This window comes from Equus caballus, chromosome 15 (assembly GCF_041296265.1).
Source record: "Equus caballus isolate H_3958 breed thoroughbred chromosome 15, TB-T2T, whole genome shotgun sequence".
Lineage (NCBI taxonomy): Eukaryota > Metazoa > Chordata > Mammalia > Perissodactyla > Equidae > Equus > Equus caballus.
In genome coordinates this window covers 32675867-32700595 of record NC_091698.1, presented here as the reverse complement: position 1 = coordinate 32700595, position 24729 = coordinate 32675867, and the positions used below count along the sequence as shown (strand labels likewise).

At 45.3% G+C, this 24729-nt stretch overlaps 1 protein-coding gene across 2 annotated transcripts; it reads left to right on the top strand.

Moving 5' to 3' along the window:
- Window positions 1–1059: 1059 nt before the first annotated feature.
- Window positions 1060–23584, top strand: RPIA (ribose 5-phosphate isomerase A). Of its 2 annotated transcripts, XM_001497468.7 has the most exons (9): window positions 1060–1471; window positions 8060–8120; window positions 9605–9660; window positions 11116–11175; window positions 13993–14057; window positions 15301–15369; window positions 16094–16235; window positions 18034–18133; window positions 22657–23584. In XM_001497468.7, the coding sequence occupies exons 1-9, from the start codon at window positions 1187–1189 to the stop codon at window positions 22752–22754; spliced, it is 936 nt and encodes a 311-aa protein (XP_001497518.4). In that variant the 5' UTR covers window positions 1060–1186; the 3' UTR covers window positions 22755–23584. The 2 variants fall into 2 exon arrangements, with proteins under 2 accessions (XP_001497518.4, XP_023474524.1); XM_023618756.2 differs by lacking the exon at window positions 15301–15369.
- Window positions 23585–24729: the final 1145 nt, after the last annotated feature.

The window sequence follows — 24729 nt, the reverse complement described above, 5'->3', positions numbered from 1 at the left end:
GATTGGCCACCAACTTTTGCTCCATTACTCTTTGGTGGCGAGTAGAGGAGCCTGAATGGGGGAAAGAGTGCCCCCAAGAGGATGCAGAAAAGGTCACAAATTTGCCTAAGGAGGGCTTCAACTGTGAAGAGGCCAACTGTAACAGGGGTCCAGATACTTTTTCCTTCGTCTTAGCCAGAACTTTGTACTAATTTCCAAATTCTGCCTAAAACCTTGGATTCAAATACCACCTCAAACAACTTCTCCTCCTGCAGACTAAGGCGGAGGTCCAGAGGCTGACAGCTTCATGGGACGCAGCAAAGAGAACTCAGGTGAGAGCGATGACAGCGGCCTATACTGGTGCCTTGCACACACAAGACGGAGAAGGCTTGCAGTGTTTGAAGGAGATGAGTTCATAGGCAGACAGAAGGGATTCCACCAACATGGACGAAAAGCACAAAGGCTACGTGCTCTTTAAGGACCTCCAAGGAGTCGGTATGGCTGGGGTCAGCATTAGCTTTCTCGCCTGTAAAATGGGGACAATAATTCTCTGCCCCTTCCTATTCCCTACAGTAAGGCACTTTACAAGTAGAGAAGTAAAGAGAAAGTTGTTAAGTCCAGTTAAAGCCCTTGTTAGTCAACAAGGATTGCGGGGTCTCTGCAGAGAACACTTATGCTCGGGTCCAAGCTCTATACGGACGAAGCACGCCACCCAATACTGCCGAGCGCAGAACATCTAGGGCAGATGTTCTAAATTTGCAGTCCTGGGCCTGTTGGGGTCTTAAAGTGGACTTCAGCGGGCGCCAGAGCCCGCGGAGAAGTCACTCCCAAAAGGACGTCTCCAGAAGAGTGACCGCCTTGAAGTCTTGTCCACTGCCACGTTCTTACTGCTGCGAAAAACAGGGTCAGGTCTAACACCCACTTCTCAGACAAAAAACTCCTAAGGTTCACTGAACCGCGGCGACTGGGGCCATACAGGCTGATTCGCTAAAGCCGGCCGCCGGCAATTTGCGCACCCGGTCGCGGAGCATTGTGGGGCTGGTAGTTCAGGCTGGGAAGCGGCTTCGGGTTACCGAAGCCATAGAACTACATTTCCCAGCAAGTCCCGCGCAGCAGTGGGTGCGGAACAGCTTTGTGTACGTGAGCGACCAGACTTCCGGACGAACCGGGGGCGGGTCCGTGGCGGAGGCTGGAGCGAGGCGTCGGGATGCAGCGCCCGGGGCCCTTCAGCACCCTCTACGGGCGGGTCCTGGCCCCGCTCCCCGGGCGGGCCGGGGGCGCGGCTTCTGGCGGAGGCGGGAACGGTTGGGGCGTCCCGGGCTCCCACGTGCAGCTGCTGGGGCCCGCGCAGTTCGGGACCCGCGGCGGCGCTGGCAACACAAACACCAGTGGCCGGGACGCTCATAGCGTGTGCCCGGCCCCCTCCACGATGTCTAAGGCCGAGGAGGCCAAGAAGCTGGCGGGCCGCGCGGCCGTGGAGAACCACGTGAGGGTGAGCAGCTCAGGGCGTGGGGCGTCTATGCTCGCCGTGATAGGCTCATATTGCGCTCTCTGAGCACTGCCGGGCGCGACTCGTTGCTGGCAGGGCCGGGGCTGCCTGAGAGGGGGGAGAGTGCGCACCTTACCCCGCTTTAGACCCGTTTCTTCCCAGCTTCTTAAAGACCTTTTAGGTATGGAATCGGTTGGGGGCGAGTCCCTTAAAGGTTGAGCTACCTAAGACTTCTCTGGCTGGATAACAGTTTACAAAGTGGAGCCTGGGTCTCATGTTTGGAATGGGACTGGGAGGGACTGCCGTGTGGCTTCCTTATCGACAAATGGAAAATGATGAGTTCTGGAGCTGCCGAGAGGTCTTCCCTTCTCTTCAGTGTCCTGGGAAGTGAGTGGAGAGCTGGTTTGAAAATTGCTTTGAAATTTCATTCTAAGGAAGTTGTCCTTTGGCGCGCGCCGGCTTCTGAGTGTAATCACCAGAGGGAAGGAGAGACAGAGCCAAAGGGCTTTAAACCTACTCCCTTTGACGGGCCGGGTGGACACTTGAAGTCTGGAGGATGTTGTTGTTTAAGGTCGCGGTGCAGAGATGTTTAGCTGTTACTCGGTGACGTCGTGGCCCCACTTGTTTGTCAAGCGGCGGGTGTGGTGCTGTTTGTGGAGTCTTTTAACCTGAGTGGATTTCCTATCACCAATCAAGTTAATTATCTTAATTACAGTACTTCGGGAGCCAGTGGAGTATCTCTGCCCTTGGGTGGAGTTTCCTTGGCTTTACTGGCTTTTTGTCTTTCTTTTTTACTTCTTAGAAAGTGTTATCAGACTCCCTTTTTTCCTCTAATGATAGTTCTTAACATTGGATAATGCTTTAGTGTACTACAATTTTGCATAGATAGATGATGTTTGATCCTCAGACAGCCTGGTTAAGTGGGAGGGGCCGGTGTGGCAACCTGTGGCACAGCGTGTTCTGTAGAAGGAATGGCCAAGGATCTTCCAGAACCCAAACCAAGTGACTCTTGTTCCAGTGCCCCAACTCCTGTTCCAGTGCCCTTCCACCAGTTCCACAGCTGCCCTCTTCTGGTGTAACTTGTTCCAAATCTGGTTAGCAATAGGATTTTCTATGGGAATTCACAGAGATAATGTGAAACGTGTGATCTGGCTCTACTTTTGGGATTCAGTACCTCAGCTGTAAAATTGGGACAATAAGCTGAAATTTCAAAATGCCTCGATAAAGCAAATAGCTAATAGGTAAATGAAATCTATACAGTTAGAAAATCCCTATAAGTTAGTTTTCCTATTAATCTATTTACGTTAATATTTGGTGGCACGTCTCCCTGACCTTCGTTTTATGGTTATGTATTTGGTTAAATAGAAATCTGCAAGCCCCCACCTCAGGCTAGAGCCCTAAAACACTGGATTCCAGCCGCATTATTCCATGAAGTTATGAGGTCATCCTGGGGAGATGTCTACTGGCCTTTTGGGGGCACCTCCCCCCAGTCTTAGTTGTACCCACTTTTCCTACCAAACTTCTTTCCTGATATGCCAATACTACTTGAATTTTGTGTTTTCTGCTCTTTGACATTGATTTATTCATTTGTTTGCCAGGTGTTTATTGAGTGCTTAGTATGTGTCAGGAAGTTGGTGTGGTGGCCAAGAGGAGGAGAGTCAGGTCCTCGATACCCTGCAAACAGGATGACTAATTCAAGTCCACACGTTTCTTGAGCGTAGTTATGTGCCTAATTGGCAAGGCTTAGCTGCCCTCCCCGGGGGGTATCCTTTGCCCCATCTAAGGCTGTTTTTCTTTAGCACTTCGTGTCTTGAAATAGTTTACTCATTTGTGTGAGTTTATCCAGGTAGGTTGTATACCAAGTCCTTTGGAGTGTTCTTAGAGTTGACCTTTCCCTTTGACCTGACAACTTTCCTGGTTTAGGCTCTCCGCATGGCCAGAGGATTGCAGCTCTGCTTATCCTGTCCCCTCTGCGAACCTCCCAACTGATGTATTATTATCTTCTGAAGCTCTCATCTGCTCTTGTCGCAGTGGCCCTCCGGTGGCCTCATTCTAACCTTTGTGTAACATCATCTGGAGCATCTGTTGCAAGCTAGGTACTGAGCTCGGTGGAGGGGCTAACAGATAAGAGGCTCTGGTTCTTGTCCTTAAGGCCAGAGTCTTGTTTCCTTCTATGCTCTCTTCTCTCCCATGTTCCAGAACATTGGAAAAGTGAGATTGCTGGCATATAGTGTGTGTTTTAACATCACCGCCCTCGACCTAGAATGCTCTTTCTTGTCCTCTGCGTTTGCCTCTTAAAATTGTGTGTGTCCTTTAGGGTTTGGTTCACGGGCCATTTCCTCCTTTCAGTTTTTCCTTAGCCTCCTAAGGGAAGGAAGAGTTCTCCTCTTTGCTTCTGTAGCACTTTATACCTCTTAGGTGCCTTATGTTGGTGTCTTATGTCCTAGTCATCTGTGTGTTTGTTTCTGCCATCCCCCTAAAGGGTAAGCTCCTAGAGGGTAGTAAACCTTATCTTCACTCAGTGTTGGTCACAGTGGGGCCTGCCGGTAAATCTTCATTGAATTGTGTGGAGTATGGATGCAAATATGGAGGTTGTGGAGTTATTGGTGGTCCTTTGCTTAGAATCTCTGGGGTGTCAGGTTTCCAGTTCCTTAGCCTATTGGTATTCCAGTGTGGTGACCACTTCCATGTCTGGGCGGATGGAGAACTTGGAGAGTTCTCAGCTGAATCCTTTGGGTAGCCACCCTGGACTCAGGTCTGCCTGTTTCTGGGAGTAGCCACCCAGGATGGGTCGCCATGCAGGGCCATGCTCTCCTGAAGGTCTGTAGCCCCTTTGTTCTCTTCGGAGCCTGGGCTTTGTGTTTTGACTGGCTTAGCTTTGAAGAAGTTGGTGGGCAGTGGTTCCAGTTGGTCAGCAGAAAACATATTTCCAAGGTTACCCCATTGGAGAAGGAGAGGGAAGTTCTGATGTTGCACATACAACATATGGTTTAGTATTGCCCATTAGAAGGGGCTTGGCAGCTGCCTGCTTGGCAGCCTTTTGCTGTTGCGCACAAGCAGCCTTTGGCCACCTCTGTTTGGCTTTGGCTAGAACACTGGTTCCTGGGCCAGTCAGTCGATTCCAAGGTAGCAGGACCACATGGTTGAAGAGCTTTGGGCCTGGCAGGCTCCTGCAGTTCTTGGCCTTCTCCAAGAGCCAAGGAAGAGCCTTGCACAGAGCTTGTCTGACTCATCCAGGTTCATCGGTGTGCCACCTGCCTCCTGGGTGACGTGAGTCTATGGCAGAGCATGGTAATGAGGAATCTGGCGGTTGAATGATTCTGTAATTAGAGCTGTCAGCTTTAGGTCAGGTGTGAAAGTCAGGTCAAGTCTACCTAGCTAGGCATTAATAAGTCAAGACATTTTTTCATTACTTGAAAATTTTTACGTGTTCAGAAATTCAGCTATTTTGAATGTTTTTCTGTTGTGATGTGCTGTTTACTCGTCTTGAAGACTGCTGTTGCCCAGGAAGCCAAACGACCATTGGATGTGTTGCCTTCTTGAGGTCATCATTGCAGATGGAATCTTGACTTAACCTGAGCTCTGCTCTGAGTGCCCCTTGGTGTATTTGGTGACTTTGGAACTATGAGCTAGTAAAGGTGATTTCTGTCAGGTCGCAAACACAGAGGTTGATGGGTAAAGGCCTCTCTGTAGGTAGAAGAGGCCCAGCTAGAATTGGGGACATTAGCATTTGATTTGTTCCTTTTTGTAACTCCCTTCACCTGTGAGTCATTCTTTCCAATCTTTTCTACTTTGAGATAGAGTCTCACTTTGAGAAGGACCATATGGGGACCAGGGGCTGGCCTTGTGTATTCTTGTGTCCTTTGTCCTGTGGGGTGTGAGGAATGTTGGCTGTAGCCCTCAGTTTGTCCTGAGGGGCCTCTAAGACTTTTCTTCCTCCTACAAAGAAAGTTTCACTATGGGCTTCCCCTTGCCAAATGAGTTAGTTGTTAATCAGTTGCTGGAACTCTAAGAAATTTGAAATAAAATGATGTTTCAGCTAATTGAACTTCCTGAAGTTGTATCTTCAAAGTGAGGTTGTGTAGGGGGAATAATGGATATCGTTAAAAGATAATTTTTTTAAAAAAGGTAAAATAGTGATACTTATTCAGATATAAAATAAGCATATCAAAGATTTTATGTAACTCATTAAATTAATGAGGGAACTGGAAAAGATGTTACAGCCTGTTCACAGGAAAAACCAAAGAGCCATAGATTTATATGCATTCAAGAAATGTTAAAATAAATTTACAAGACCTATCTATAGGTTATTAACCAGTTGGATCTCACAATTAATTTGCATTTCTATGGACAAGAATTATTTGCTTTGTTAACACTTATCTAGAGTTGTAAAGCTGCCTAGTCCAAGGCAAAGACCCACACTCCTGTAGGGTCAGATAATACCTGAAGATAATACTCTTTCAATTCCATTGAAAGGGTGTCCAATAATCTCTTTTGCTCATTTCCTTTTTATTTATTTATTTATTTATTTATTTTATTCTTTTAAAGATTGGCCCTGAGTTAACCTCTGTTGCCAATCTTCCTCTTTTTTTTTCTTCTCCCCAAAGCCCCCCTGTACGTAGTTGTATAGTCTAGCTGTACGTCCTTATGGTTGTGCTATGTGGGATGCCGCCTCAGCATGGCCTGATGAGCTGTGCTAGGTCCATGCCCATGATCCAAATGGCGAAACCCTGGGTTGTTGAAGCCCAGCTCGAGAACTTAACCCCTCGGCCACAGGGCTGGCCTCTCTTTTGCTCATTTCTAAGTCTTAAATTTTTCCTTACATTGTTGAATTCATTTCTAAAGGGAGGATAATGGGTCTTAAGGTCACAGGGGGTGGTTGTGAGATTTGCTTTGCATTAACATTTTAAAGATTGGCACCTGAGCTAACAACTGTTGCCAATCTCCTTTTTTTTTCTTCTTCTTCTCCCAAAAGCCCCCCAGTACCTAGTTGTATATTCTAGTTGTAGATCCTTCTGGTTGTGCTATGTGGGACGCTACCTCAGCAAGGCTTGATGAGCAGTGCTATGTCCATGCACAGAATCCAAACTGGCGAAACCCTGGGCTGCTGAAGTACTCCAGTACGTGGACTTAACCACTCGGCCATGGGGCTGGCCCCTGATTTGTATTAACATTTATAAATCTTCTTGGTAGGTGCTTAATGGTAGCTGCTGCTTTGGTTTTTAGCTGTTTTGTGGGAGATTGCTTCCAGAGAGTTGCTTAGGAACTGAGCTCCACATTAGTTCCTGATTGTTCCTACCCTGACCTTGTTTTACTGTTTGTGGTCTAACTGACCTCGCTGGGCCCCTACTCCGCCCTTAGTCTGCTGATAGGTACCTTCCCCCTTTCTTAAGACGGCAGGCTCGGTAGTGTGATGCCTGTTTCTTGTCCTTTGTACTCAGGAAGTGCTCTACATCTCTTACGAATCCTTCCTATTGTGGATGAAGACTAGTTCTCATGTTCCTAAGTCGTTGCCTTCTTCCCATATTCTCTGAGGCAGGCTTGTACAAAATGAGGACCCCTTGGCATCAACTAGACAGATGATGTGAATTGCTGTTTTGAGGTTCCATCAGACCTTCCCCTCTTCCACTGATTTTAGGGGAGCTCTCGATGGTGGGCTTGATGTGTCTCTTAGGTTCCCTCTGATGCCACCAACTTGAAGGTGCCTGTGGTCAGTCTCCTGCCTCTAGATGTTAAGCTTGTGTGAAAAGGCACTGAAGCCAGAAACCTCTGCTTTCTGCTCTTAGGGTGCAGCTAGAATCTGTTGTATTTTCTCTTAGGGCCTTTCCTTTCTGATCACCCTCCTGGAGTTGGCCAGGAATCTTTCAGTGCTCATCTGCAGGCCATTTTTACGAGGCCAACTTAAGTTGCTTTGTGTTGTGAGTAAGCCAAGCCTTTTGTCTGATAGGATGTAGAGAGTGTTATAAACAAGACAACAGGCCTAAAATGGAGTCACTTCTGCTAAACCGCATATCACCAAACCGAGACTGAATTACAATTTTGGCTCTCCCAGAAATGGAATCTTAAACCATTCAAACAGGAATTGCCTGATGGGCACTAGTTAGGTAATCTGCCTGATAGACCCCGGCCATCCCCTAAAGGAAAGTAACCTTACAATAACCAACCCGCTTTTTTGCCTCCTATGCTGTCCTTCCTACTCCCTTCTGGCTATAAATGTCTTTCATTTTGTATAGCCCCTAGGAACTTCTTTCTGTCTGCCAGGTTGGATGGTCCCCAATTCAAATCAGTTTTTGCTCAAATAAACTCTTAAAATTTTTGATATGCCTCCGTTTATCTTTTAACAGGAGAAAATGGTGATGTCAGTGTCAGAGATGAAAGGAGGACCGTGCTGATAAATTACCGTAGGGCGCTAGGATAAAGGACAGCTTTGAGCTTTAGTAATTATGTTTCTGTGAAATGGGCACAGTACCTACCTTGCACCCATGTTGGCGAATTGCCGTTAATAATAATTTTACAGTTTGAGAAAGTGGGATGAAGAGGGAGTAAAATATGACATTAGTAAGTTTTGATTGTTCCTCCCTTTTTTGGCAGAATAACCAAGTACTGGGAATTGGAAGTGGTTCTACAATTGTCCATGCTGTGCAACGAATAGGTATGTTCTTGGGCTGTCTACTGGGCGTTTTGTGTGGCATGATGGGGGTGGGAAAGTAGAGGAGGAGGGGAAGTGGGGCACAGGTTTGGCACCTGCCTAGCTCGGCTCCAGCAGCAGGGAGCTGGGGAGCGGGACTGCCTGCCTGAGGTCAGTTGAGTGTTTCTGCTCTTCTCTGAGAGAGGGGTTCTTGGACCTGTCTAACTAACTTTTGGGGATACCCTGGGTTTGTTTACTCTGCTCAGCTGGAGGGGCGGAGCTGACTTAGGATGAGGTCTCCACAGAATTTTAATCATCAGTGGTCTTGAGTGTGCCTGCAAGGACCCTGAGGCAAGGTGTCTGATGCCTGTGGGTTCCTCAGGCAAACAAATCAAGGCCAGCCAGGCTTGCCCTGTCCGTGACCCTGGAGTGGATGTGAGGCGCCTGCACTTGCTGGCTGGTTCCTGCAGGTGCTGGCTTCCTTCTGATTAGGGTGTCTCCGTGCTGAGGAAAGGCTCAGGAATTGTTAGCCCTTGTGGCTGCTCAACAGGTTTTACTGCCCTGCTCTTGTTTGTAAGAACAAAACCCAGAGGAGAGGCTTGCCTGAATGCTGATCGATTCTTCTAGGTGCCAAGGGGCAGTGCTCAGGAGACAGTCCAGGAACGCTTTGTCTTTAAGAAGTGGTTGTGGTGGCTTCTGGAAGCCTTCTCATTGGCCCTACAGGGGCTTTAGTGTTGCTCACCTTTTACCTTAGCACTGAGTGTGTGGAGAGTTTTAAGTGCAAGAGTTACTGTAGATTTCATAATAGTGACATCTAAACCTCCCACGATCCAGATCAATGATTAAAAAGACTTGAAATTTTAATAAGACGGTTTTTTCCTTAAGACTGTTTTTTTTTAAATCAAGTTTTCCTGAAAGGTACAAATCCAAAATGAATAAATAGACACCCTTTAACTGCTTTCTGGGGTCTACGAATGATTATATTTTTTACTAAATGTAAAAGTTGAGTTCTCGCCTTTTCCCTGTAAAAGCCAATATAGGAACGTAGTTAAGACTGTGGAGCTGGACTGCCTGGGATCATATCCCAGCTCTGCGACTTGTGAGCTGTGTAACTACTCAGTTACTTTACCTCTCTGTGCCTCAGTTTCCTCATCTGTAAAATGAGGATAATAACTGTAACTTATCTGTGGGTTGTTAGGATTAAAAGAGTTCACATGTACGAAGTTCTTTGAATATTGCCAGGCACATACTAATAGCAAACACACTGCTCTTTCTGTGGTTAGTACTTAACCTTCTTAGACTTTCTAGTGTCCCTATCTTGTGACATGTGACGTTGCTCACCAACCTTTTCACCAAGGGTGTAGACACACAATGAAAGACAGCTGTTGGTGGTGGTGGTGGGGGGGGGTTGGCCTTTCTTTTCTGTTGGATTTGAGCAAGTGTGCACATGACATGACAAGTAAAGGGAGGAGAATGAAAAGCCACCAACACAGCTTTTGTCTCCACAGCTGAAAGAGTGAAACAAGAGAATCTGAACCTCGTCTGTATTCCCACGTCCTTCCAGGTATGTCCTGTTTTCCATTCTGCGTCTTGGCAGTTCCTGCTGAATCTCCTGGTCCCTGAGGACATGGAGGTGTGGCTTTGGACTGTGCACCGGGGTGGTTCTAGGTGAGAGAGCCAGGAGCAGGAGGGGGTTTATTGACTGGGCACTGCTCCTTGGAAGTGTGGTTTTAGATGCATTGATTTTTCACTGAGTGAATATTTCAGTGTATCTTGTATTAGGCACCATGGGGTATGTAGAGATGACCACATAGTCTCTATCCTCAAGGTGTATTATCTCCGTTTATAGGTAAAAAGACTGAGGCTGAAGGGCAGTCAGTGTTGTGTTAGTAATGCATGTACAGTAGTTTGAGTCCATGTCTAGTGCTCTTTCATCATAAAATAGTAGGGCTGGTGGAGGAAAGCAGTGGGGCCAGTTAAATATGAGGAAAGGTAAGGAAGAGTAGAGTTAAGGAAGGGAGGGAAGAGAGGTGCCCAGATAGAGACAGCCGCCGTCCCTCATCTCGCCATGCTGGGGAAGGCTATGTGTATAATCTCTTTGGATTCGTCAAGGCGATACTGTGAACTGAGGTTAAAGGTTGGAACTGAGGGTGGCTGGTTCTCCTGTGATTTTGTGGACTTAGTTTTGGACAGCTGGGTCTTAGGAAAGCCTCCCAATCCTGGAGGCTCAGTGCTGGCAGGCTGCAGGTAGCTCTGGTGAAGGGAGAGAGTGTTTGAGGGGCTGCTAGGTTCTTTCTATGCGGGTGTGTGCCCCAGCTTGTCAAAGTAGGGGGTGGACGGATTCCAGGTAGACAGGATAGGGAGGTAGGAGAGCGCATGCTGTCAGAGCTTCCTTGAACTTAAATCTCTTGGGGACTCTGAACAAGGTGGGTGGGCACCCAGGGGACTGAAAACAATATCATGATTCCTGCTTCATGCTAGAAAATGAGTAGTTTTACATTGCCTGTTTTGCCTTTGAAATCCTGCTGTCCTGAGGAGATGCTTTTAAAGTCAGTGGAAATCATAAAATGTCACACACTTTTATTTGCGTGATATTCACACTGAACTATATGCAGTTCGTATCATTTGTCTAACATCATCTCTATTAGATATCTGTTGCTATGGAACAAATTACCCCCAAACTTAGCAGCTTAAAACAACAAATATTTATTATCTCATAGTTTCCAAGAGTCAGGAATCTGGAGTGGTTTAGCTGGGTGGTTCTGGCTTCAGCTCTCTCGTGAGGTTGCAGTTAAGCTGTTGGCCAGGGCTGCAGTCATTTCAAGGCTCCAGCTCCCAGGATGAATTAACTTAGTTTTGCCATTCTTGGGGCTAGATCTCCTATCTCTTGGTGGGCCAGGTTGGCAGTTGGGAGGGAACCTTGATCAGGATTCAGTGTTGGACACTTAAGTCAATTCTGAGAATCTTTGCCATGTGCTCCGAGTAAATGATTATGGGTGCTTTTTCCTGTCCTCTGCAGGCCCGTCAGCTCATCCTGCAATACGGCTTAACTCTCAGTGACCTGGACCGACACCCAGAGGTAAGAGAGAGTCAGGCTGTTGTCTCTTTCTGTCTCCTTTTCCGTGGCTGTCACTTGTTCTTGGTCTCTGGATATCTCGTCGAGTCTAGGAGAAAGGTCGGTTAGTCATACTAGCTTTTCTCCTGGGACCTTGAGTATGAATCCTGGCTGAGGTCACAAGTGGAGAGCTCCTTAGTTTTCAGTACATTCTCTGTGGTTTAACTGTGAGGGCTCAGTAAGAGTGTTGTGAAGGGGGATTTGTCAAGTCCAAGGCTGGACCCAGGACTTCCTGCAGTTCTTGTACAGAGGTATAAGAGCGAGCCGGCCCATGGAGCTTACCTCTAAGGGGAGATAAGAAGTAATCATCTGAGGCAGCCATGGACATTTTGAAAGCAGGTTGAAATTGGGTTTTATGGTAAAGACAGTTAAACACACAGGCAAATCCGGAGGAAATTGAATTGATAAGGGTGAGCAGCATGCTTACAGCCAGCATTTACTGAGCCCTTACTGTATACTAGGTATGGTGCTCAGTGCTGTACCTGTAATAAACTACTTAATCTTCCGTAGTCTTGAGGGTGGGTACATCATTGTCCCCTTTTACAAATATGAAAAAGGCACAGAGAGGACAAAGCATTTGCCTTAGGCCATGCTTTTTTTTTTAAAGATTTTATTTTTTTCCTTTTTCTCTCCAAAGCCCCCCGGTACATAGTTGTATGTTCTTAGTTATGGTCCTTCTAGTTGTGGCATGTGGGATGCCGCCTCACCGTGGCTTGATGAGCGGTGCCATGTCCGTGCCCAGGATTCGAACTGACAAAATACTGGGCTGCCTACAGTGGAGTGTGCGAACTTAACCACTCAGCCACGGGGCCGGCTCCTTCAGGCCATGCTTTTTGTAAGTGGCAGAGCCAGAATTTGAATTCAGGTGATTCTGGCTATAGAGCAGTGCTGTTTAGAAGGGTTTTGTGGGAAGAGGTAAAGTTTGAGCAGAGCTGTGAAGGCCAGGGCAAGAGACCATTCCCGAGCGGGGTAGATGGAAGCCCCGGGAGTAATTCCAGGCAGCCGTGGGCATATGTGGACAGTGCCCAGATTAGCTGGGGAAATTAGGAGCAAGTGAGCGGAATGTGTTGGTGTGGAGTGGGGAAAGGGGAGGGGCCAGGCTGGATTGGGAGAGTGGGACAGGGTGATGGCGGCCTGTGGGGTGAGGCCTGATAGTGATCTGGTAACCTAGTCATCATGGTATATACAGACCTCAGGGGTTAAGGAAGAACCGTGGTAAGCACTCATTGGGAGATTTCTGTGGGAGAGCCAGGGCATAAGCTGAATCAGCTGTTCAATGTTGTGAGGAAGTGAATTGGGCTGAAGATGGGCCTGTAACCCAGACAGATATAGTTGCAGCCTTCCAGGCCCCAGAAGAGTTGGTGTAACCCCAGCCCGGCCCTGGGGTTAGTGCAGGGTCGGGGAGGAGCGTTGCAGGCCATAACTTCAGACAAAGGGCAGGTCTGTAAAAGTATGGAAGCAGGAGTGCCCTGCTGAAGTGTTGTGGGCTTTATACCTGTGTCACGCCAGCCACGCCAGGTAACTTCTAACTGCAACCTGAACTGAATTTGCACCCTGAGATTGGTTTACCCATCTATTTATTTATTTAATTTATTTATTTTTGGTTAGGAAGGCTGGCCCTGAGCTAACATCTGTTCCAGTCTTCCTCTTTTTGCTTGAGGAAGATTGTTGCTGAGCTAACATCTGTGGCAGTCTTCCTCTGTTTTGTATGTGGGACATGGGACGCTGCCACAGCATGGCCTGATGAGTGGTGTGTGCAGGTCTGTGCCTGGGATCCAAATGCAAGAACCCTGGACCTCTGAAGGGGAGTGCAGGAACCACTCTGCCATGGGCCGGCCCCACCCTAAAGTTTATTTTTTGAGGAAGATTAGCCCTGAGTTAACATCTCCTGCCAATCCTCTTCTTTTTGCTGAGGAAGATTGGCCCTGAGCTAACATGTGTGCCCATCTTCCTCTATTTTTTTATATGTGGGACGAATGCCACAGCATGGCTTGACAAGCGGTACATAGGTCTGCACCCGGGATCCAAACCGGCAAACCCCGGGCCGCCGAAGTGGAATGTGCATACTTAACCGCCACACTACTGGGCTGGCCCCCCTGCTGTTTTAAAAAACTGTACTTGAAGCTCCCACATTGTCCATGCAGGATACCGGGAGTGATGGGAAATACATAGCTTCTTTCATTAGCCCCTCGACCACGTTTGGGGCTGGTGGTGGAGCTTTCTAATAGAGGGAGTGTGCAAACCCAGACAGATGCTTTGGTGGGATTGTAATAGGGGTGCCTGAGATAATTTCCAATTCCAGATCATGTCACGTGTGTGTCAACTTTAACTCTTCACTGGGTCTTTTCTGTCTGCTTGAAATTGCCTGTGTTTTTTGCTACGTTAGTATGTAGACTTCTGAATCAGTGTTTCTCAGCCTTTTTTCTATTATTATTCCCTTAATTGAATTTTTAATACCACGGATATACTGTATATCTATTTCTGTACTTGGGGGTTATGTCACTAATGTTGAGATTGCATGCTCTCAATAATTCCAGCTCGTCCACAAAGAAGCCCTTCAGTGAGAAAAGGGAGTGTAATGTTGTAGGTTTGCTGGTGACCCTAGTGGAACAGTTTAACCTCTCAGAGCCTCAGTTCCTTGATTGGTTAAATGGGACTAACTTGACCTAGCTAATAAGGCTGCCAAGGATTCAATGGGCTATTGCATGTTCAAACTTTTCTCAGAGCCTCCCTTCATAAGGCTGTTAGTAGTTTTTGTATCTTTTCTTTCCCCCAACACAGATCGACCTTGCCATTGATGGTGCTGATGAAGTAGATGCTGACCTCAATCTCATCAAGGGCGGTGGGTGAGTGTGGTGAGGACTTTCTTGCTAAAGAGTATCTGCCAGTTAATCCTTAGCAAAGCCAAGTGGAATACAGAATAAGCAAATTGCCACTGTGGTGTATGTGAGTCTGTCTTTCTACTAGGATTTTGATAGCATATGGCCATGGAGCCAACTTTGCATTTCTGCTCATTAGTAGCAATCTGGTGACTAGGAACCTGGGCCTCTTCAGTGAAATTATTCATCTTAATGGGTTTTCTGTGTCTACATTCTTCTGCTGATTCAAACTTTAAAAACTGTACAGGCTAAACGAAACATATTATTGGAGTAGATTATTAGGTCTCTGGGCACCAGTGTGTGATCTTTGCTTCAAAGCTGCCCTTACCTCTGTTAGCAGTTGATGATATATTTATTCATTCATTTGGAGAACGTTTACTGGGTGTTTGTTAAGTGTTGATTTAGGGGGTAGGGAATGGTGAGTTGAAGAAGGTAAAGTCCTGTTCTCCTGGTTCTTGTAATCAAGCAGAGCATGGAACGATGCAAAATTTGTTTAAAATCTCACTGTGCTTTCTCCACTTCATCATCCTGACTGTCAAGTGTGGATAGAGCAGGTTGTTCAAAGCTTTTCCTTACTTCTCAAGTTATAGACCTTTCTGTTCACGCCGTGCTCAGATGACTTCTCCCTGAGCACAGTGCTTCCTATCAGATGGATCTTAGATGGGGTTATGCCCGGCCTGACTGGGAACCGTTTCTCCCAGACACAGGCTAATGTTTCCATAGTCCATTTACTACTAGAAGCAGCATGTCTGAGCTCGGGCTGCCCTAACAAAATACCGTAAACTGGGTGCCTTCAACAACAAAAACTTATTTCTCACAGTTTGGAGGCTCTTGGCTGCCTTTTCACTGTATCCTCACATGGCGGAGAGAGTAAGCGAGCTCTCTAGAGTCTCTTCTTAGAAGAACTCTAATCCTGTCAGACCAGGGCCCCACCCTTATGGCCTAATTTAATTGTAATTCCTTAGAGACCTCATCTTCCGAATACAGTCACATTGGGGGTCAGGGTTTCAACATATGATTTTTTTTGCGTGGGTGTGGGGCACAGTTCAGTCCATTGCACAGCATGATGAAGTCGGGGATGTTCTTTTAAGAATTAAAAATGAGATTTCTCTTTAAGCGCCAGAATTGAGTGGTTTCCTGTATCTGACCTTAGTTCCCAAATTGAGTTTTTGTCTTATTCCTGTGTTCATTTGCTTCTTCCTGTCCCCAGAGGCTGCCTGACCCAGGAGAAAATTGTGGCTGGCTATGCCAGTCGCTTCATTGTGATTGCTGATTTCAGGTACAGTGTTCAGTGTTCTGAACTGTCCACTAAGGAGGTAGATCAGACCCAGGCCTCATCCCCATGTTACAGAGGAGGAAATAGAGGGACTGTCTGACTTTCTGAGACTGATGGTAGGGCAGTGTCTTGGAGGGTTATGTTCAACTTTCATGCTGAAGATAGAGATCGCTATTTCATGTGTCCGTTGCAAGGAGGAGGAAGCAGCTTGTCACCCTTGTTAACAGAGCACGTCCTCATATAGCACTCATTTGATCCTTGCAGGGAGCCTCAGAGGAAACAGGGCAAGCCCTGCCCACTGACAGTGACTCAGCATGCCCTGCTTCTTCTGGGGTCACACGTGACTTGCGTTGTGGACAAGGCTTGACCAGGCTCTCAGATTCTCTTTTAAGGAGTCTGGTGGAAGGCACTTGTGCTGAGCATGTTAATTAAAAAAAAAAATGTATTTACTTAGGAAGGATTGGAGCTGTAGGAAGAACATAAATAATAAACACTTGTATAACCACAAGCCAGTCATATCTAATTTTAACATTTTTGTCATATTTACTTCAAATACCTCTTTTCTTAAATAGTAACACATAGCCAATATGTGTGAAGCCCTGTATACTTGTCTCTGCTCGCTTCCTTTGCCCTCTCACCATATAATTAACCCCATGCCTGATTTGCTGTTTATTTGTACCATTGAGCTTATTTATATTTATTGTGCTTTTTGACTCTTTCTTTCCAGGAAAGATTCAAAGAACCTTGGGGATCAATGGCACAAGGGAATCCCCATTGAGGTCATCCCAATGGCCTACGTCCCAGTGAGCCGAGCTGTGACCCGGAAGTTTGGGGGCACGATTGAACTTCGAATGGCCATCAACAAGGCAGTAAGTGGCCAGGAAGCTTTCAGGAGGGCATTCCAGCGTCTCAGCGTGCTGTCTTCCTTTCTGCTTCAGTTAGGTCCTCTGTGCCTAGACTGAGTGGTCAGCTTTCATTTATTTATTTTTAATCAGTTTATTGGTTTATTTTTAGAGTGCTGGCTTTATTGGTTTCTATATTCAAACTCATGTAGATAAGACTATACTTAATGCAGTGCATATCCTCTGTACAAATTGAGGAATGATTCTTTCTCTTTGTCCCTTGGGGTCTGACCCTCCTGAGGTGATCTGACTTTTGTACGTGAGGCCTGGACCACCCTGATTGACAGCTGCTAAAAACAGGCTTGGGAAGCCCTCCTGGGGCAGAAAATTTTTCAGGTTTCATGATGTAATTTTCTTTTTTCCTCCTCTTTTCTCATTCTGTGGTTAAATGTGACAAGAAGTAGAATTTCTTGGGGGATATGAACCCCTCCCCAGGAATACACTCCAGAAATATAGTCCAACTGTTTCTCTTCAGCTGCTAAAGTGGGTTGCACAGAACTTTTTTTATTTTCCTCTTAGGCTTAAATAAACAAGCAAAAGTAAAAATCCAAAAACTAACTGTAGTTAGAGACATAACTATAAAGTTTGGAAGCTATAGAAAAGAAAACAAATTATCTGTAACTCTGCCCTGATGAATTTTTATTTTGATATGTTTTCTTCCTGGGGTTTTCGTGACTTTTTAAAAATCACTCCTAATCAGAGTGCTTGTACAGAGCGCTGACTCTGGCTTCCTTTGTAGATCGTCGGAGGGTCTCTCTCACAGCTGGGATTACTCCAGCACCTGCCTTTGTGGCGTTCTTACCTGACCTCCCACTTCTTCTCCTCCCGTCTGCAGGGAGGACTTTGACTGTAGTGTTCTGTCAACACTTGTCCTAAACGCCGTCTAGTGCCCACAGCTGTTCAGGAATTCTGGGTTAATTAACTAAAACTGCCTCCTGCGTGTTTGACCTCAGAACCTGTCTCTGCTTCCTGTCTTTTTGAAGGGACGGCCTGGTCATGGGGAAGTGATGGGTGCAATAGCATTCTTATTTTGCATTACTGGTGGTACTTAATGTGAAGCTGTGAGAACGTTATGTCGTGTCGGTAGCCTGTTCTCTTGCTATAGTTTTTCACTCAAATAATAGCTAAGAATTGTTGAGCCGTTACTGTGAGGCCTCACTCTGGTAAGTGCTTACCCGTGTGGTTTATACATAAGCTGTCCTAGGAAGTATGTATCATTATCCCTTTTTACAGTTGAGGAATCTGAGGCTCACTGAGCTTAATGGCTTCTCGGAGATCTATACCTATGTGGCTTCAGGACTCAAATTTTTTAAAATTAAATTAATTAATTATTTTTGAGGAAGATTAGCCCTGAGCTAACTTCTGCCGCCAGTCCTCCTCTTTTTGCTGAGGAAGACTGGCCCTGAGCTAACATCCATGCCCATGTTCCTCTACTTTTAATGTGGGGCACTTGCCACAGCATAGCTTGAACAGCAGTACGTAGGTGCACACCTGGGATCTGAACCCACAAACCCCGGGGCACTGAAGCAGAATGTGCGAACTTAACTGCTGTGCCACTGGGCTGGCCCCTCAAGACTCAAATTTTGACTCCAGAGCTCCTGCTCAGTACTGCTTCATAGCTCTGCCTTCTAGAAAGCACGAGGTGGGAGTACTGGTTGTAGTGGGTTAATTAAGATGCTTATCTTTGGTTATCATCTGTATTTTTCTGCCTCTCTCTGCCTACCTGTATTCACATCCTCTGTAAATGTGGAAAATTATCTTCTAGGGTCCTGTGGTGACAGATAATGGGAATTTTATCCTGGACTGGAAGTTTGACCGGGTACACAAATGGAGTGAAGTGAACACAGCTATCAAAATGATCCCAGGTAATGTGAATGGCGTTCACTGAGCATAGACACCTATGCACTTCATAACTGTCCCCAGCCTCTGGCCGCAGGAGGCACAATGGACATGGGCTCTGTGAGACTTGGTTGGAAAGAGGAATTTCCTTTATACCATGTTTGGGGTTTCTAACTTCATGCTTTGCCTTTTTCCCCCAGGAATAGTTATTGCTTACCTAGCAACTTTGTTGGTTGCGCATTTCACAACCCATCTCAGTTGGGATAGACCTGGAGGTAATGGAGTGTAAGAGGGGGCTTGCCTTGAAATAACCCCACCCTCTCTGTGTAGAGCCTTTCCTTCCAGGAGCTTGACTGCAGCCTCTTTGGTTTTTATGGGCTCGCTCCTTAAGCAGTGGGGAAAAATGACTCAGTTCACCCATACTCGTTAGATACGTACCACAGGCAAGATGCTGTGCCACACGTTACAGGGAATGCTCCCATCTATAGAATGTGGAGTCTGCCTCTACTCCAACTCTCCATCAAGGAGAGCTGATGTAAACTTGGGGAAGCTGTGGGCAGTTGTGTAGAAGCCATGCCTCCAAATAAGATGGAATGTGCTAAATTCTGCTGGGGAATACCGAGAGTCTAGAGTGTGCATAGTTGCTTCCTTTTTGGGGTATGTAGGGAAGTTCTGTGGAGAAGAGGTGGCTTTTGACCTATGCTTTCACATAGCGTGATCTAGACACTATGCTAAGTGTTTAAAAATGTCTCATTTGGGGGGCTGGCCCCGTGGCCGAGTGGTTAAGTTCGTGCATTCCGCTGCAGGCGGCCCAGTGTTTCGTTGGTTCGCATCCTGGGTGCAGACATGGCACTGCTCATCAAACCACGCTGAGGCAGCGTCCCACATGCCACAGCTAGAAGAACCCACAACGAAGAATATACAACTATGTACTGGGGGGCTTTGGGGAGAAAAAGGAAAAAAAACCCCACAAAACTAAAATTAAAAAAAACAAATGTCTCATTTGATTCTGCGTTTTGGTGAGATCGTTGCAGAGGAAGGCATCGGTGGAGGAAGGTTAAACAATTTGCCCAAGGGCTGCAATGCCAAGATGGGAGCCCTGGATTATCTGCCTCTAGACTCTCAGCTTTTAGTCCTTACTTCCTCGAGTGCCAGGTCGAGGAGGGTTGTCTGATGTGAACATTTGGAGCAGTGGAGAGCCTCACTGCACCTTGTGCCTGGGATCTAGGGTAAAGGCTGGGTGGGCAGTGTGGAGGTGAATTATGAGGCCAGGCCAGAGGAGGTATTGAGGGATCATACGAGGGGATTAAAAAGAGGAGGAAGATATGGGAGATACTAGTCTTATGATATTGGTCTGGGAATATTCTGTGACATGGAATGGGCCAGAACTGGCTAATGAGGCAGATACGGTCAGTTTAGCAGATTGCAGTGGCTAAGAGTGGATTCTGGGGCAGAGCGCCTGGGTAAGGATCCTAACCCAGGCTTGCTCTATCAGTGTGAATTTTGAGCAGTTAGTTAACATCTCTGTGCCTCAGTTTCTTCCTCTGTAAAAAAAGCTAATTCTAGTACCTACCTCACAAGGTTGTTGGGAAGATTAAATGAGTTAAAATGGTGCCTGGCACACAAGGGAGTGTTTGTTGACTGAATAAATTCCTAGGAAAAAAGGATACGAAGGATACTATCTTCACCATTAGTTAAATATGCTAGATTCTAAGTTATCCATGCTATTTGGGAATGAAAATGGTGTGAATATATGCCATGTAATGAAGAGCTAATTCTTCCAAGCTTTATTTAGTCTGCTATTTTAGTCTTCTATTGACAATCTTTTACCAGATTTATTAAGTAAAAAAGATGAGTTGAATTATATTTATTTTCTCACTTAGTGTTACCTTTTTGGTGGAAGAACTAAAGAGCCAGAAGGCAGGAGGAAGAGAAGATGTAGAGGTCACTGTTAGTAATATGGAGAATTTGCCCCTAATGATAATGCAGACAAACCCAGGGGACCTCAGAGGAAACAGCTCACCAGTGTTGGCACTGTTCTTCCGTGGGTGGATTTCTTGCCGTGCCCACTAGGTAGCTCTGTTGCTCCGGCTCAGACCTTTCTTGACTTGTTGAGACATTGAGATGTCCTTTGTGAGGAAATTTCTCCCGTACTTTGCTCTCCACCTCAGTAAGTCGAGGCCAGATCCTAGAGAAGTTCAGAATTTTATTAGGAACCTAAAGTGAGGAAAGTGAAAAAAGAGGCTAGATATTAAATCCTGTAGTACACTGCCACCAAGATCATCAATGTGGCTTGTTGTCTTTCTCTTCCCCATTTGGTTCATTATAATACTTGCTGCTGGACCAAGATCAAGGGAGAAGCAGGGCAAGTTTCCCTGTCTGTCCCTGTCATCCTGCCTATGTTCCACACACACATGTTTGTGTGAGGACATTTAGAGGACAGCTGGACTGCTGCATGGCTGGTCACTCCTTTGGATGTTCCCTTGGGTGACACCCAGAACAGAGAGGTTCTATTGAAGGGTCAAAGCTAGTGGGCTTCTTTCCCCTGTGGTCACATGGAGCCACCTCTGCCCTTTCCACTATTTTGCGGGTAGAGGGTGGGGAGCATGGTGCAGTCACTTGCAGCATCTCAGTAACCTGAAGAGATGTTGCTCCAAGCTCAGAGCTTAGACTTCTGCCATTTGTCTCTGCTCTTTCTTTGAAGCCTTTTCTGAACCTGGTTTGACTTCTTTTTGGATCAAGTGGGAGCTGTCACCTTTTGTTACAGAATTTTTGAAAAGGATGGGCTTTGGCCACTTTGCTTGTCTTTGGGAGGCTCCACTAGTGTCAGCACAGTGTGGTGCCAGGGACCTTTATGTCTCAGCAGCTCTTTTCTCTAGCTAGTGGCTTCACATTGCCAATAGATTATTTATGTATTGGGGGCTGTCTTTGGAAGTTTTAAATTTATTTATCCTTTGTAATTTACATTGTTCAAAATTACAAGAATAAATAGTGAAAAGTCTCTTCTTTCCGCCTCGCCACCTTTTCCCTGTCTGGAGGCAGCCAGTGTTACCACAACTGTGTGTCCTTGAGTTGGTCTTTCATAAACACAAACCGACCTCCCCCCGCCCCATCCTTTTTTACACAAGTGGAGCACACTTGACAGGTGTTTTGCTTCCTATGTTTTTCTGTCTTGGAGATTATTACATAATGGTTCACAAAAGAGCTTCCTCATTCTTCTTTTTGAAATAACTGCATGGCATTCCATTTTATGGCTATCACATAATTTACTTAACCAGATCCCCACTAGTGGGTTTTTGTTTCCAGTCCTTTGCTAGACAAGAATTACTAGATCAAAGGATGATGTATCTGATTTTACTAGATGGTGGCTAATTGCCCTCCATGGATTGCACCAGTTCATCCTCCCATTAGCAGCATATGCAGGTGCTGCTTTCCCTACACACTAGGTCCATCAAACTTTTTTTCTGATAGTTGAACTGTATTATCTCGTTATAGTATGTGCATATATATAGATATTTTCGGTAAAGATTGCTTACAGTTGTAGTTAATTCTCACTGCTGAATACTATTCCATTGTATTTGTGTTTATGAAAAAAAAAATGTTTGTAGTATCCATTCTACCCTTGATGGGCATTTGGGTGTTTCCAGTTTTTAGCCTATTAGGAAAGTGCTGCTGTGAACATTCTTATACATGTATTTTGATTATTCTGTGTATGTCTAACAGTTGCATACATACCTAGGAATAGAATTGCTGGATCATTAGGTAAGAGTGTGTTTAGCTTTAGAAGATGTACTAACAAACATCTTCCAAAGTGGTTTTGCCAATTACTGTTGCTCCGAATGTGTGGAAGTGTCTGCATCTTAGTCTAATTTTATTATACTCATCCTAGTGAGTGTGTAGTGGTATCTCGTAGGTTTAATTTGCATTCGCTTTTGACTGATTAATTTGAGCAACATTTTTTGTGTTTATTGGCCATTTTGTATAGCCATTTTTGTGAAGTACCTCTTTAAATCTTTTGCCCATTTTTCTACTAGATTGTCTTACTGGTTTGGAGAGTTGTTTATATATTTTGATGTGGGTCCTTTGTTGGGTATATACATTGCAAATATTTTCTTGCGCTCTGTGGGGAACACATTTAAGGTGGATAGTGTGACTGAAAATAACTGGGAGTAGGAATTGCTTAGAGTAGTCATGGAACGCCTCTCTGAAAAGATGTCATCTGATATCTGAAGCACAGAGAAGAACCAGCCCCTTGAAGGGCTCAAAGATGCCTAGTCCAGCAAAGGAAATAGCATGAGCAAAGGTCCTGAGGCAGGACAGAGCTTTCCATGTTTGGGTATGGAAAGAAAGCCAAGATAGAAGAGGAGAAGAGGATTGTAAGAAGAAATAAAAATAATCATAATCTCTTCATTGTCATGTGAGAGGAAAGGGCTTTATATTTGTCATTTTGTTCACTGCTGCTAATGGTAGTTGCTCCTACTGATCTTTGATTGTTGTCCTGTCTTGGGAATCTGAAACTTAATGCTTCTTTCTGTGCTTTGTCCTGCAGGCGTGGTGGATACAGGCCTATTCATCAACATGGCTGAGAGAGTTTACTTTGGCATGCAGGACGGCTCAGTGAACATGAGGGAGAAGCCTTTCTGTTGACCCTGTAGGAGTGGAGTGTGTTCACCTTGAGCCTCCAGCCCACAGTCGAGGTGCACATGCCTCTCCAGGGGCCCTTGCCTTAATGGATCTGCCAGGCGGACAGCTGGCAGGGTCGAGGGTTGGATTCAATCCCGTCTTTTGAAGTATTGTTATTAAATGTCTTTTTAAAAAAAGAAATATAAACATATATATTTTTACTATTAAAAATACTCAGTTTTTTTTATAATGTAGAACTTGATTTCATGTTTTATATGAAACATTTACCAAAAAAAAAAAAAAAAGAAGGGGACTGTCTTTTAAACTTTTAACTTGAGCCTGCTGGTTAAGCTTCTGAATATTGGGTTTGCTGAGAAATGTAAATCAAACCTTTTCTTTAAACTGGTAAAATGAAGGGCCCGGCCGGCAGTGATTCCCTGATGCCTTACTGGAAACATTAGTTTACTTTTCTACCACACTCTGTTTAGTTTTTAGTTTTCGTTGTGATCACGCACAATACCTGGTTACGTATTTTAAGATGAGGTTTACAAAAGTCTGGTGAGTGGTGCAGTGTGGTGTGTAGTGACCCAGTGTAAACTGTCAGGGAGAAAATCTGGTGGTTCTTCTGCTAAGATCAGGGGGTTCATTCAGACCTCTGTCGGAAGCAGTTGCCCAGAAATACTTGCCAGTACTGCCAAAGCACTGCTGTGAAATGTGAAATACTTTTTAATGATTGTCTTTTTGTTAATATTTTTTCCATTCCTTTTATTATTACTTGCATGACTTGGCATCAGAAGTTGTCACCTCTTTATATTGTTTGAAAGTTGAAATAAAACAGTATGGTGCCATTTTGACTCTTTGTCTTTTTTATAGAATTTGCAGTAGTTCTGCCGTAGAATAGGAAGCAATTTTGCTCATCCCGTTTATATTGGGTCTTTGATGAGGGGTGGAGTTCACTCAAGAAATCTTGAACCAAAGAGCAAGTAAATATTTCCTTTATTTCTGAGAGAGCCTGACGTCAGTTTTATTCCATAGACCTTTGTCAAACAAGACATCATATTTATTTGTTAATTGAGGATTGTTCAAAACAGCTGAATGAAAGTCACAAATTATCCCCAAGTTTTTATTAGTCAAACCTGTAGTCATGGAAGCTGACAAGCGGTTAAGTGGGTAGCCTGAATTTCCTCTGCATCCTCTCCACTCTGTAGTCTTCACAGTCTGTCTGATGAGTGGTGAACTGTCCAGAAAGCCTCACAGGCAGGGTAAGGAAAGGCCGTGATCAGCTCAGTGATCACTCTAGACGGGACTGGAATCCATCGTGTTGTAAAGGTGTTGATGCTGAGAGCCCTCGATTCCCCGCTGCTGACTTTGCCCCGTACTTGGTTGGCACAGGCATTTCACTTGGCTTGCCCTCTGTTTTGAAGCTTGGATGGTAACTACCAAACTTGTTGACATCTCAATTCTTGCAGAATCAAATTGCAGGATAAAAGTTAATCAGGACTGAGCATTGAAGAGGCTTATTTCCTGGCTGGATTCCTCTTTTTCTTCGCTGTCATGGTGCTCTTTAAAAATAGTTGCCTCACACATTGTTAGGAGATCTGTTGTTAGAAGTGCTTTAGTTTTCTTCAGGACTGTTTTGGTCTGGATGATAGGTTAGTTTTGCACAAAATGGGCACTAGATCTTAGCCAAGAAAACTTGATAGAGCTGATTTTTTGAAATAATCCTTTAAAGTTCTTGTGGGGTGGATTATACTCAGGGATAAAGGTAAACAACAAAGTTAAACTGAGTTTCTGAAAAACACCTGCATGCTCCACATCACATGTAAATTCTCAGCGGGTTTCGTAAGCGTTCGCACCTGTGACTGAACCACAGTTCCTGTATGTGTTAGTATGAGGGTTTTCTTGAAGAAAAACACTCGCTATGCTTTAGGCACGTACACACCAGTGTGTTCTAGAGGTAATTTTTGATTAAAGTTTCTTAAATGAAATTGTTGTTAAA